This window comes from Oryx dammah, unplaced genomic scaffold, assembly GCF_014754425.2.
Source record: "Oryx dammah isolate SB20612 unplaced genomic scaffold, SCBI_Odam_1.1 HiC_scaffold_2, whole genome shotgun sequence".
NCBI classification, from domain to species: Eukaryota; Metazoa; Chordata; class Mammalia; order Artiodactyla; family Bovidae; genus Oryx; species Oryx dammah.
In genome coordinates this window covers 198438954-198451620 of record NW_024070186.1, presented here as the reverse complement: position 1 = coordinate 198451620, position 12667 = coordinate 198438954, and the positions used below count along the sequence as shown (strand labels likewise).

The 12667-nt window shown below is 62.6% G+C and overlaps 1 protein-coding gene across 2 annotated transcripts in view; it reads right to left on the bottom strand.

The window, feature by feature from the left end:
- The window catches only part of CUNH7orf50 (chromosome unknown C7orf50 homolog), a 63862-nt gene that overhangs the window by 4214 nt on the left and 46981 nt on the right, over window positions 1-12667 (bottom strand). The window contains exons 1-2 of one of the 2 annotated variants that reach the window (XM_040231615.1): window positions 6874-7088; window positions 178-350 (exon numbers count right to left, since the gene is read on the bottom strand). In XM_040231615.1, the coding sequence (XP_040087549.1) occupies window positions 178-350; window positions 6874-6909 (209 nt within the window). In that variant the 5' untranslated portion in view covers window positions 6910-7088. Of the gene's footprint in view, window positions 1-177; window positions 351-6873; window positions 7089-12667 lie in introns of those variants that run through there. The other variant, XM_040231605.1, reaches the window with a different exon arrangement.

The following is a 12667-nucleotide window of genomic DNA, read 5'->3' as shown; positions in this document are numbered from 1 at the left end:
GGGACTGGGTGACGGAGGTGGTGACGGGGTGACGGAGGTGGTGACGGCCGATGGTGGCGTCGCGCCACCTCTATCACGTGCCCACGAGCCTTTCAAGGAAACTCTGAGGCCACCGTCTCGTCCGGTGCCCGCCTGACCCTCGCTCTCTGGATGAGGTGCAGGCCCAGCGCCGCTCACCTGCACAAGTACTCCAGGGCCAGCGCGGCCCCTGAGCGCTCGATTGCCGGGCTCGGAGCCGCAGCGATGCCCGCCTCCCGCAGCTGCCTCCTCGCGCCTTTCTTCCGTTCTTTCTTCAGCTTCCTTTCCAGGACCCTCTGCTCCTCTGGGGACAGGGACGCGGATGCAGACCCCTGGAAGCACAGGGACCGCCGTGAGGGCGTCGGGAGGAGGCAGCACAGGGTCTGGGACCCCTGGGCCCCCTGCCCCGGACCTGGGGGGAGCTGCACTTGCCTGCAAGGACCCCCCCCTACCCCCAGGCCTGAGGGCAGCAGGAGGGGTGGGGGCGCTACGGCTATGATGCAGCCCACCCTGCCCCGCCCCGCTGGACCTCCCCAGAATGCAGTGACCTCAGTGGAGAGCAGGCCCGGAGCCCTGGGCGCTGCCCCCGCACCCTGGAAAGTGAGGCCCACTGAGGCCTCTGGCAGGCAGGCTCCTCCTAGATGCCAACCCGTGACACCCCTTCTGCTCCCACGCCACACCCCTCCTTCCGGAATCTTCTAAAACAAGAGACATGCTCTCCACAGCTGCTCCCGCCTCCTCCTGGAACCAGCTGGGGTTTACCCGCCTGCGTGGAGCTTCACGGCTGCACCCCGTGACTCCTGGCAGCCCTGACGTGAGACACGCCGCCCACCTGCACGGGAGGCACCTTCCCTGGTGTGAGGGCAGGTTCCAGAACAGCCGGAGGCCAGGACAGCAGGGCCCCAACCTGGCTGCCCAGGGCACGTGCACACTTTAAGAGTCACAGCCGTGCCTAAAATACCAACACCAGTCACGGCCAGACCCCTGCTGACAAGGAATAAAATCAGATTTTTAAAACAGCGAATTCTTTGCTGGAGTAACACTGGCTTGTACCATTACGTGAGTTCCTGCTTCTGAGCACCCTAAGTTGCTTCAGTCGTGTCTTGACTCTGCAACCCTATGGCCTGAATGCGCCAGGCTCCTCTGTCCATGGGGTTCTCTGGGCAAGAGTAATGGAGTGGTTTGCCATGCCCTCCTCCAGGAGATCTTCCCGACCCAGGGACTCATGCATTGGCAGGTTGGTTCTTTACCACTAGCGCTGCCTGGGAAGCACTCACCACCAGCCCTCTGGTTTCCCTCTGTCCCCGGGGGGTTGACTCTCTTACCGCCCCGCCCGCCCCTGCCTCCTCCCCGCCCGCCCCTGCCTCCCCTCTCTGTAACCACCACCCTATTCCTGTTTGCCTGCTTGTGTCGCAGATTCCACGTGTGTGAAATCACCTTTCAGCACGACGCACTCCAGGCCCATCCATGCTGTCACAGGTCCAAAGCGCAGCGGGCTGGGGTCTAGGAGATGCCCCGCGGCTCACGCAGCAGCCCACACAAGCCCGGCCCCTCTGAGCCATGTAGGGGGCATCGCACTGCCACTGAGCCCCAAGTCCCAGGGAAGGTGCCGGGGATGGGTCAACACTGACCCCCGAGGGAGGCCGGCAGGTCAAGCAGGTCAGGGAAGGGACAGGAGGAGATCTCCTAGGACATGGGGGCCCCAGCCACCCATCCGATCTCATGGGGTGGTGGCCGCTGCCCCCAGGCCAGAGGAGACGCCCTCATCAGAGACCTGGTGAGCGGAGCTGGGTGCCAGCCCCACGGGCTCGTGGGGGGGGGGCCGTGGGCCCCAAGAGGGGCGCAGGAAGGAGGCTGGCAGGGGCCCGGCCTCCGCTGCAGAAGGGCAGCAGGAATGTGAGCCATAATGCTCTGGGAGGGCGGGACGTGGACCCAGGCACCCCCGGGGGGCTGGGGCAGTGTGCGGGGCCTGAAGGGTCCAACCGCTCCTCCACAGTTCACCGGGAGGGCTGGCATCCTGCCCACACGCAGGGGGCCCAGGGTCCCGGTTACACACAGGCTTCTCCCAGCCGTTCTTCCCTTCCCTCGCCTCGGGGAGCAGAGTATTCCGCCACAAGGAGGCTGGCGGGCGCAGCAGAGACCCAGGAGGGCAGAGGTTGGCGGGTGCAGCAGAGACCCAGGAGGGCAGGGCGGTCTGTGAGCTGGGTCAGTGTCCCTCCTCTGGGGCCCTCCTGCACCGATCCCGTGCCACGCTCGGGTGAGGCTTTCCGGAGTTCTGTGTGCGTGTGGAGACAGCCAGTCAGTGCAGCCCCTGGGGCATCTCAGGTCCCACTGTGTGGCGTGCCTGGACCACCTCAGCCTCCCAGACCCACACACGGGTTCCCACTGGAGCCTGGACCCTCTGTCAGCTCCCGCCCAGAGGGGCTGATGCTTGGGAAGCGGGGGTTGGCGGGGGGAGTCTGCCTCTCCACCGAGGGTCCCGGGTCTAGGGAGGGGCCAAGCAAGGGTCAGCTGGGACGGCCAGAGTGGGGTTATGCTGGGGGCCCTCGCCATCTCGTGCCGACCGGTTATACCAGGGCTTCGGGTTGGCATGGGCCTGGCGGGCTCTCCTCCCTTAGACCCTCGGAGCCCACCTCTGATCTCAAGGTCCCCCCCAGGCCTCACTGCAGGGCTGTGGCCCCACTGGGGGTGGAGGTGAGATCTCTGCAGCAACTCTGAGGAGCTGGGGGGTCCTGGGGTGGGCTGACCCGGCGGGGGAGGGCAGTGCCCATCACCCACATGGGCCCCAGAAGCCGCCTGCTGTAAAAAGCATCCACCACAGCCTAGGGGTCCAGCCCCCTGCCCCCCGTCACCTGCAGGTGCCTGGACGGGGCGGGGCCAGCAGGACGTGCCCCTCGCGTGGGATTCTGGGGGGAAGGGGGCTGCTCCTGGCTGACCACTGATATATACGGGCAGGGGAGGCTGCAGTGGGGGCCAGCCAGCTGCAGGGCAGCATCCCCACCCACCAGCCCATAACCCACATGCTGTCTGGGTGAAACCTCTCAACCAACCCCACACAATCAGCAGACTAGAAAGGTGTGTGTTAAGTTCCTGTCAGTAACATACAAGCCTGAACCAGGTCTGAGCAGCCTGGGGCCACAGTCCCAGTAGCCCTGGTGTGTGTGTGTGGGCGGCAAAGTCCAGTCCTCTGCTCGGCTGTCTGCCCACAGGCTGGACGGCCCCCGAAGGGCACAGCTCTCCAGAACTGCCCAGAGCCCACAGTGCTCCCCAACCACTGGTCTCTGTCCAACCACCACCAAGGCCCAGAGCCCTCCCCAGGCCACACAGCCCGCTCTTCCTTCCGGTCTGAAGCTGGGCGTCCCGGCAGGAAGCCCCGCCCCTGTCTCAGCTCCCAGGGGACATTGCTCCACCAGGAGAACTGAACTTTCACCAGATGCGTTGCTGCAATTATTAAAACTCAGAAGGGTGACTCTCGATGTGGAGGAGGAAACGGTCACCCACCCATGTCCTCGCCTGGGAAATCCTGTAGACAGAGGAGCCTGGGGGGCCGCAGGCCGCGGGGTCTCACTGAGTCGGACATGAGTGAGGAGCGCGCACTACTCACAGTAGCCAATTACTGTTCCCTTTTCCGAAAATAAAGAACAAAAGAGAGAGTGTTTCCTACGGTACTTTAATAAAACTTAATATTCTGAAATTAACTAGATGCAACCTGGACAGCATACAGACGCCAGGAGCCCTCCACCCAGCCTCCCTACACACTCACAGCAAAAACACAGGAGACACAGATATTTCAGTTGCCCCTCGAAACAAAATGCAGGTACAAACCGCTGGGTTCTTTAGGGGCTCGTGCCCCCAGTGCACGCCGCCAAGTGACCTTCGCTGATTCAGAAAGTGCTGTTTGCCCTTCTTTTATTTGCAGTGTCCTGGTTACAACGATTCCAAACAACTCTAGGAAGCACAGGACGCAGGGGGCTGTAACCTCGGCAGGGACGCGGGGCTGCCGTGGGTCCTGGCCCTGCAGAGGTGCTGGTGTTGGCGGGAAGCAGACGCGGGCTCTGGCCTCGAGGAGCGCACGGCCGGACCAAGTGAGCTCCTGGAGGACAGGGACAGCGGCTGCCCCGGCTGGGCGGCCCTCGGAACTGGGCCCTCCATCCGGACGCTGCAGGGCCTTCAGATGAGGGAACCAGACCAGATCACAGCGCAGAGCCTCCTTGCATCAACACCCACCCAGCGCAGAAACACGAGAGGACACGCTGAGATTTCCCTGCACCCCCCCACCCCCGCCCCCTGGGCCACTCTCATCAACTGGCAACATGTACAGTGGAAGGAAACGCTAAAATCCAGTCAGCCCCTGAACTGGTGAGACGGAGCCCACACTTGACCCCACCAGGCCCAGCCCAAGCCTCCGGCCTGCAGGCCCCCGGGCTGCACGGGCACCTCGCAGGGCCCCAGGCTCTCCCTAGGAAGGGCGTCTCTTTCCCAAGTCCACCTCTGCCCTTCCAGCCTCTTCTGTGCATGGCTTGGGCAGTAACACGCACACAACAGACCCTGTTTACACACACGAATCCTGCATGAGACCGGCTCCTCAGTTACAGAGCAAGAGGGGAGTTTTGGGGGTTGTCGGGGGTCTCACCATAGCCATGGGCTGACGGCCCTCCCAGACAAGCCAGGGCTCTGGGGAGGGTCTTTCACGGTAATCTTTTCAAACCCTGCAGCTTTGGCTGCAAGCAGGACCTGCTCTCCACCTGGGTGGGAGACACTGGCCCTCATCAGAGAGCAGCTCTGGAACCAAGGCTCTGAGCCGGGAGGCACGCTCAGCGGGCTGGGGATGCCAGGGATCACAGACTTAACTTTCATCCCGCTTCTCGTGACCCAAGAATTAAAATGAACGTTTATGTCCATGTGCACGGGAAAAGCCAGAAGACACAGGATACACAGATCAGGGCGCCGAAGCCAGGGAGCCAGTGACCAGCCGGACAAGTCCTTTCAAGGCCCCCAGAGCTTCAGCCTGTATGACCTGGGGGCAGAGGGGGGGACCTCCCAAGGCTGTGCTGGGGCCACCTTCTGGTTCCCTCTGGCCAGGAGTGGGGTGGTGGTGGTGGTGTCCCAGCCAGGACAGACTGTGAGCCCCCGCCCGTGTCCAAGGGGAGGCCTGGTGTGAACCCCCTGAGACAGAAACCCTGTTTATAAAGATCAGATTCGATTTCTGGAAACAGAAAATCCTGAGATGCTGCAAATGATACTTCACTCGCTCTACCTTTCCAAAGGCCGTCCATCTGCTCCTGCCGTGAATGGACAAAGGAGCAAAGCCAGGCTAGAGCTTTGGGGGAGGGCTGGGAGGCAGGACCCCCGATCCCAGGGAAGAGCCGTGGGGGATGGGGGGGCCCTCAGGGACTTGTGGTCACAGGAGAGCCAAGCAGCAGAACTGCAAACAAGCCCCTTCCCCCCGGCCAGCCAGTGGGGGCAATAAGCATCATGCCCGAGGGCAGGCACAGGTGGCCAGCACCACCCCACGAGGCCCAGGGCCTGGACACGGGGAACCTGCTGCACCCAGCACCTGCCACCCAGGGCGCTGTGAGCAGGCCCACATGGTCCCCAGAGATACCGAGGTCTCACACGGCAGAGGGGCCGCGGTGCACACAGCATGCGGCGTCGGGAAGATTCCCAGCCCTCCAAGGCATCAGCTCCAAGTCTGGGGGCAACTCTGCTTCCAAAGGCCACCGGCTCCCCGACGAGCTGGGCCAGTGAGACCTCTTAACCGGGTGTTTAGCAGGGAGCCGCCTGCGTCTACTGACCTACGGGGAACCTAGCCCTCACCCAGCCTTCAGGGCCTTCTAAGGACAGGAGGGGCTGCCTGCCCCCCTTCCTCCCCGACAGCCCCTCCCAGCTCCAGGGGGCAGGCATCCTCATGAACCCCCGGACCTCATCGCTTCCCAGAATCTCGGCTACGCCTCTAGGCTGATCTCACCCGCATCCAGGGAGCCAGCAGGCATCGGCTGTCCTCCCAAGAGCTTCCCTGTGCATGAGGAGCACTGCGCCGTGGGCCTTCCTTGGCTTTTAGAAGCGAGTGTAGGACTGTACAACCCTGCCTGAAACCTTCACTACTGGGAGGCCCACACAGGCTTGCAGCCCAGCTGCCCTCTGCTCAGTCAACAGCCTCACGCGGGCCATCCCAGCTATCGGAAGGCAAAGGTCACCCGGGCTCCACTGCCAGTGTTCAAACAAGCCGCTGTGCTCCGCAGGCCACGGCTACGCCCGCCTCCTCCCTAGAGAGCCCTCTGCCCCTTCATCTCTGGAGACGTGAGGCCCGCGAGGGATTCAGGCTGCATTCTGCGGTTCACCTGGAAACACTGTTCCGGCCGAACAGTCAGCAGCGGTGGGGCGGGGCGAAACGTCAGGTATAGGAGCTGCAAGCCTGGAAACAACTTCCAACACGCAGAAGGCGCCATTCCCAGCGACTCCCGAAAAGTCAGCCAACCTGCTCCTAGTTTGGCAGCCCCGGTCTTGCCATTTAAAGGAAAACCAGACTCATTTTAAGAAATACGTACAAGGCCTCTTTCCGCTTCAGTCGAGGTGGGCCCGGCACCAGCTTTCCCACTCCGACAGTGCTTCCCTCAAGCAAAGCCCCACGTTTCTGCACAGGGTTTTCAATCACGCTTTCGCCCCGCGGCGACCCAGCAGGCTCTGGACGGTCGTCCTCAGCGGCTCCCGGGCCCCGGGCCCTTCGGAGAGAAGCCTGCACGACCAGGGCCGAGTGCTGAGCCCTCCACCCGGGCCTCTCGGGGGCCCGGCGGCCCTCCGGGCACCAGGCTGAAGACTGTTCAGGGAAAAAGACAAAACAAAGCACGTTACTACCTCATCCCTTCGTTCGTCGTTAAATATAATTTCCATAATCACTTCAAAACACTAGGGAACTGCTGGTTGGCTTTTTTTTCTCCCTTCCCAAGAATTCTTGAGTGTAACAATGAATTTTTAAAAAAGTCACAGAGCCAAGTAACGAGTTACTCACACTCAAGCCATTTCGCAAGCAACGCGGTAAATGCTCCGGCGGGTTCCGCCCCCAGGCCCTGACATTTAACGCCGCGGGGGTGGGCCTCGCGGGGCCACGGAGGCCTCCGGCGACGAAGGCCCGAGTGCGGGGCCCCACGAGGGGACAGCCCGGCGGGCGCGGTGCAGACGCCGCCTGCCGGCAGAGCGAGAAGGCGCGCGGGGTCCCGGAACTCGCGCGGGGGCAGCGGGCCCAGCGGGCCCCAGGCCTCGGCGGCAGGGGGACGGGCCGAGGCGCAGCTCGGGGCCCGGGCCCGCTCCGCCGCGAGCGCGCCCAGGCCGGCCCCGAGCCCGCGGTCCGCAGCGGGACGAGCCCCCGAGCCCCCCCACGGCCCCCTCCCGGCCCGGAGCACTGACCTCCGGATCCCCGGCCGCCGCAGCCCCCGCGCACTGCGCATGTCAGGCCGGCCGGGCTCGGCTGGAACCAGATCCAGCCGGCTGGGCGGTGACGCAGGCGCGGCGGGGCGCGGGGGCGGGGCTGCCGGCGCGTGGGCGGTGACGCAAGCGCGGCGGGGCACGGGGGCGGCGCCGCGGCCGGTCTGCACCGGCTGGGGAGGCCGAGGGCCAGCGGCCCGGCCCCGAGCAACCGTCTAGAGGCCGGGCCCTGCCTCCAGCTCGCCTCAGTGCACAGGCGCGCGCGGCGGAGCAGGAAGACCACGCGGTGCCGTCACCTCGCACGCACGCGCGCCGACCACAGGCTGGGTCCTGCCCGCGGACCGGAGCGCCACTTCGGCCCCCAGCTTCAGGGAGGCCTTCTTGCCTCACCCACTAAACTCACCCTGGAGTCCTCTATCAGTGTCTCGATCCCCACACCGTGAGCTGCCCGGGGGTGGGGCTGTGTCTGCCCACCGCCGGGACTGACAGAAAGCCCGTGCTCAGTAGAGGCTCGCAATCGATGCATGCAGGAAGCCCGCCCCCGAGCCAACACCGCAGGCCAGCGTTCCTAGTTGCCCGTGCGCTCTGGAGGCGGGGCTGGGTCCGGGGGTTCGGGGGGGGGGGTGGGGGCCTGGCCTGAGGACACGCTGGCCCTGGCTGCTGAGGGTGCTGGCAGCCTCTCTTCATGCCCCCCCGCTGTGCGCTGGCGGGTGTGGATTTCCCGCGTTGGGCGTAGGTGTCTCAGCTTCCCGGCCCGATAAGGATCTCCAAGGTCCGGAGCCAAGACTGCGTCTTTCTGTGCTCTTCCTCTTGGCCGTTTCCCCACCACCCAAGGCCGGTCCACACACAGGCGGGCTCGGTGGTTGCTGGTGGGGGCAGGATCACAGAGGGCTGGGCCAGAGCTGGGTCGGGGGAGCCGAGCGGAGGACTGGGCTCGCTGCTAGCCCATCCTCGGTGTTAGGAGGTCTCCCTTCTGTGATCCTGTTCAATCCCTGGATGCGTGCATCGGTACTCTCGCTTCACAGAGAAGGAAACTGAGGCTCGGAAATGCAACCAAGCAGTTTTCGCGATCTGCGGTTCCGTGGAACGGACTCCATTCGGGGTCTTCTGCACTTCCTTTCTGACCCGAGAACCCCTGATCTGGTCTCCTCCTCCCACGGTCTTGTCCTGGTGACGCGAATGCGCCGCCGTGGGAGACTGGGACAAAGACGAGAACAGAATGGGAAGATCGGAGAGCTGGCCTGGAGTGGGGGAGGAGCTGGCCGAGGCCGCCGAGGACACTGCGCCCGGGGACCTGCAGTCCAGGGGGAGCTTTGTGCCCACTCATCTCGCGCCCCCTGTCACCGCGACTGTTTAGACAGGTCAAGGGTGTGCCGTGGGCCACGTCTGCCTGCTCCCTGTCCAGCCCCTCCGCAGGCCCTCCTCTGCCCAGGGTCCCTGCAGGGCCTCGCACAGAGCAGGTGAAGCTCATCTCCAGCAGGTGCTCCCAGGCCAGCTGCCGCCGGCTGCCCACCCCGAGCCCATATCAGCGAGCACAGGCGTGGGAACACTCACCACCCCGCGGCTCACTGTAGGAACCCCGAGAGAAAAGGGCCCGTGTGGACCAGGTCCAGCTGGTGGAGCGGGATGGCATGGCCGAGAGACCTGCGCACCGTGTGACTCCAGCAGAAGCACTGGGTCCACCCTGACGAGCTCCAGAGACCCTGGAACCACCCCCCAACTTGGCCCAGCAGGTCCCAGTCAGGAAGGCTGGGCCCACGCAGGCCTGGAGGCATTCCACAAAGACTCGTTAGGCAGCATCTTTACAGCAGATAGTCTAAGTGCTAAGGTTACTGTGGGGACCAGAACAGATAAAAATGCCTGCTACCTCAGACCAAGCTCCAGTCCCCCAGAACTCCCGTATTATACCCCTACCCACCCCCACCCCCTGTGATGGCACTAGGGGGTGGGGCCTTTGGGGGGTGATCAGATCGTGAGGGTGGGGGCCTCCTGAAGGGGATGGGTGCCCTCATAAGAGACCCAGGGAGCTCCTCCCACCCCCACCCCCCACCCCCACAAGAGGACACAGCGAGATCTGGGACGAGAACCCACCAGACACCAGCACGCCAGGGCCCTGATCTCGGACCTCCAGCCTCCAGAAGCGTGAGAAATAAACCTGCTATTTCTGAGCCACCCAGCCTATGGTATTCTGTGACAGCCTGAACCAAGACACCTGGCTGCAGGGAGGCTGTGCTGGAAGGCTGTAACGTTAAGGAGGAAAATTAGGTGCAACAGCCAGGGAGCGGGTTTATCTTCGTTCTGTAATTTAAAGCGGTTGTAGGAGGACACAGGTCAAGGAAAACGGCCTCAGGAAGGCGAGACTCGGAGGTGAGGGCACCGCGCGTGGATGTCCCAGGGAGAGGTGGCCCAGGCCAGCGGTGCAGCAAGCCCATATCCTGGCGGGGGCAGCGCACAGGGTCCCGCGGGAGGCAGAGAAGTCAGGATGGCGGGGGGGTGTGGGGAGGGGGGACAGAACAACTCTGCCAAGCTGGAGTTCTAGGAGCGTGAAACCCCTCCCCCGAGACAGTAAGAGCAAGCTTTCGAAACCAGGGTGCCAGTGCCCAAGAGCACGGGGCTCGTTCTGAGTCATTAAGGGAAGAGTAAATCCGTCTGACACAGACGCCATCAAGGAGACCATCTGGCTGATCTGATCGCGACTTCCCTGGCACGCCGTCTCACTGCCTCCCAGAACCAAGCCCTGGTGCAATCCACAGGAAATGCTACGGGGGGTTGGAACACCCACTGGGACACCCACAAGCTTCCGCAGGCCTGCGCGGAGGCACTTGGCGGGTGGGAACTGTGAGTGTGGGCACGAGGGGGGCCTCAGCCCCCAGTGGGGTGGAGGAGGGGAGCAGAGTCTGCGAGGGGAGGAAGCAAAGTACTTCTGGAGGCTTCCGTGCTGCTGCCCACTAGCCCTGGCCATCACTAAAGTGACAAGTGATGGCAAGCCTGACTCCAGAAGCCTGTGTCCAAGCCCAGATGGTTTCCCTGGAATTCTATGAGACATTTAAAGAAGCATTAACACTAATTACACAACCTCTTCCAGAAAATGGAAGCAAAGAAACCACTTCCCAATTTGCTCTATGAGGCCAATGTTACCTTGATACCAAATCAGACAAAAATAGTACCAAAAAAAAAAAAAAGGGCAAAGAAAAATATAGATGAAAATCTCATAAATATAAATGCAAAAATCTTATTCGGCAACATACAAAAAGAATTATACACGGTTAACAAGTGGAGCTTATTTCAGAGAGGCAAGGCTGGTTTAATATCCAAGAATCAATCTATAAAGCTAAAGAAGAAATATCACATGATCGTGTCCACTGACACAGAAAAAGCGCTTGACACAATTCGAAACCCACTCATGATATGCGTTCTCAGAAAACCAGTAATAGAGGAGAGCTTCCTCGACTTGGTAAATAACACGCAGACTGGCCCCCTCCCCCAGCAGGTTGGGAACAGGGTGAGGGGACCCATTCTCACTGGCGCTATTCGACACCCCTCTACAAGTTCTAGCCTGTGCAATAAAGCAAGGAAGTAAAATCAAAGGCGCTCAGACTGGAAAGGAAGAAACACAACTGTCTGTCTCCAGGCGGGATGAGGATCCCAGGAGTCTGAACATCTTTTTCTCTGTATGTCCCATTACTGCGGCGCCGTCTGTAGCAAAGACTGCGCTGAATCTACTTTCTCCTCCTTTAACTTGCTCTTGCACCTCTGCCAGGACTCAGGTTGCCGGTGCGGGGTGGCTTCTGGGTCACTATTCAAACACGCGTCTCTCCCCCCATCAAACCATACTGTCGGGTTTTTTGTTTACCGCTAATAAATATTTATTTGGAAATTTCTAAACCTGCCAGAGTGGCACCTGCCAAGCCTTAGAGGCAACCTTAGGGGCACCGTCCTTACCAAGCTCCCAGGGGCCACAACAGGCGCCCGCACCCTTCCCTGTCACCTCCCCTTGCCGCCCACCAAGCATGTACACCCACCCTTCAGACCCTGCCAGAGCACCAGGAGGCACTCTCCCTCTCGGAGGCGTTACCCCTGGGCCCAAGAGCCAGGCTGGCGGCCCTCTGGCCTCCTGGATGATGGCAGGCAGAGCTGCTTGCTTGGGGTTAGGAAAGAGAATGAGGAGGGAGAGGCACCAAGGAGGGCTCCCTGGAAAACCCCGACGTTACCACTGGCCCAAGGACAGGGAAACCAGCACAAGGCCGGGCCGGTGGGAACGGCGCCACACTGCCACGTTGAGTATCAGTTTCCAAGCGTTCACAGCTAACGCACAGAAACACAGCTGACTTTGTATGCTGACCTTGCATCCTGAAATCTAGCGCGCAGCTCAGTGACGGCCGGCCGTCCATCCCAGGCAGAAGGAGCAGGGCCCATGCGTGGGGAGCCAGCCTGCAGATGCCCGGCACCCAGCCTCAGTCCTGAGCCCAGGTTTTCCTGTGCAGGGGAGTCTGCCAGCTCCCCTCCCCACACCGTTCATTTCAACAGGTCCTAGCGGGTAAAAACGAAGACCCCCACCCACTGTCCCCTAAGGCCTCAGTCAGGATCCTGGCACGGGGCGGACTGCCTTCCCCATGGGAAGCCGGGCTCTCTCTAGCGGGGGCCCACCTACCGGGGGAGGGCCCTCTGGACACCCGGACTGGGGCACCTAGGAGCCGCAGAGGGCCCCCTCCCCTACCCGGCCGCCACCAGGTGGTCCAGGGGCTCCTGGGAGGGGCCGCGTCTTCCAGACCTAAGAAGTGCCACAAAGGCCGTGCCAGGGCTGCTGGGCATGCAGGGTGCCCATCAGCCTCAGGCCAGACGGAGCGCCGGGGCCAGGCGCCGCTGCTGACTCCCGGGTGCCCCCAGAGCCTCGGCTCAGCGCCTGCCTCGGGCCAGCCAGTGGCTCCCAGGGGCCGGGCCTGGTCAGTGCACTGGCCTGTCAGAGCCGCTCGTCTCCCCAGCCAGGTCTTCCCCACGGCTGGCGACCCACTGCCACAAGGACAGCGCTGGGCTGAGAAGCAGGCTACTTAATGGCAACAGGGAGCTACACACTCCTCGCCCTTGACTCACACAGCACGGACAATCACACTTCTCCGTTGGCGCGTCATTTCCCATAAGGGGCATCTTCAAAAGGAAGACCATTCTGCCTCGACAGAGAGGGTGGCCCTCAAGCCCCTGACCAGCAGCCCGGAGCCCCCGGCGTGCA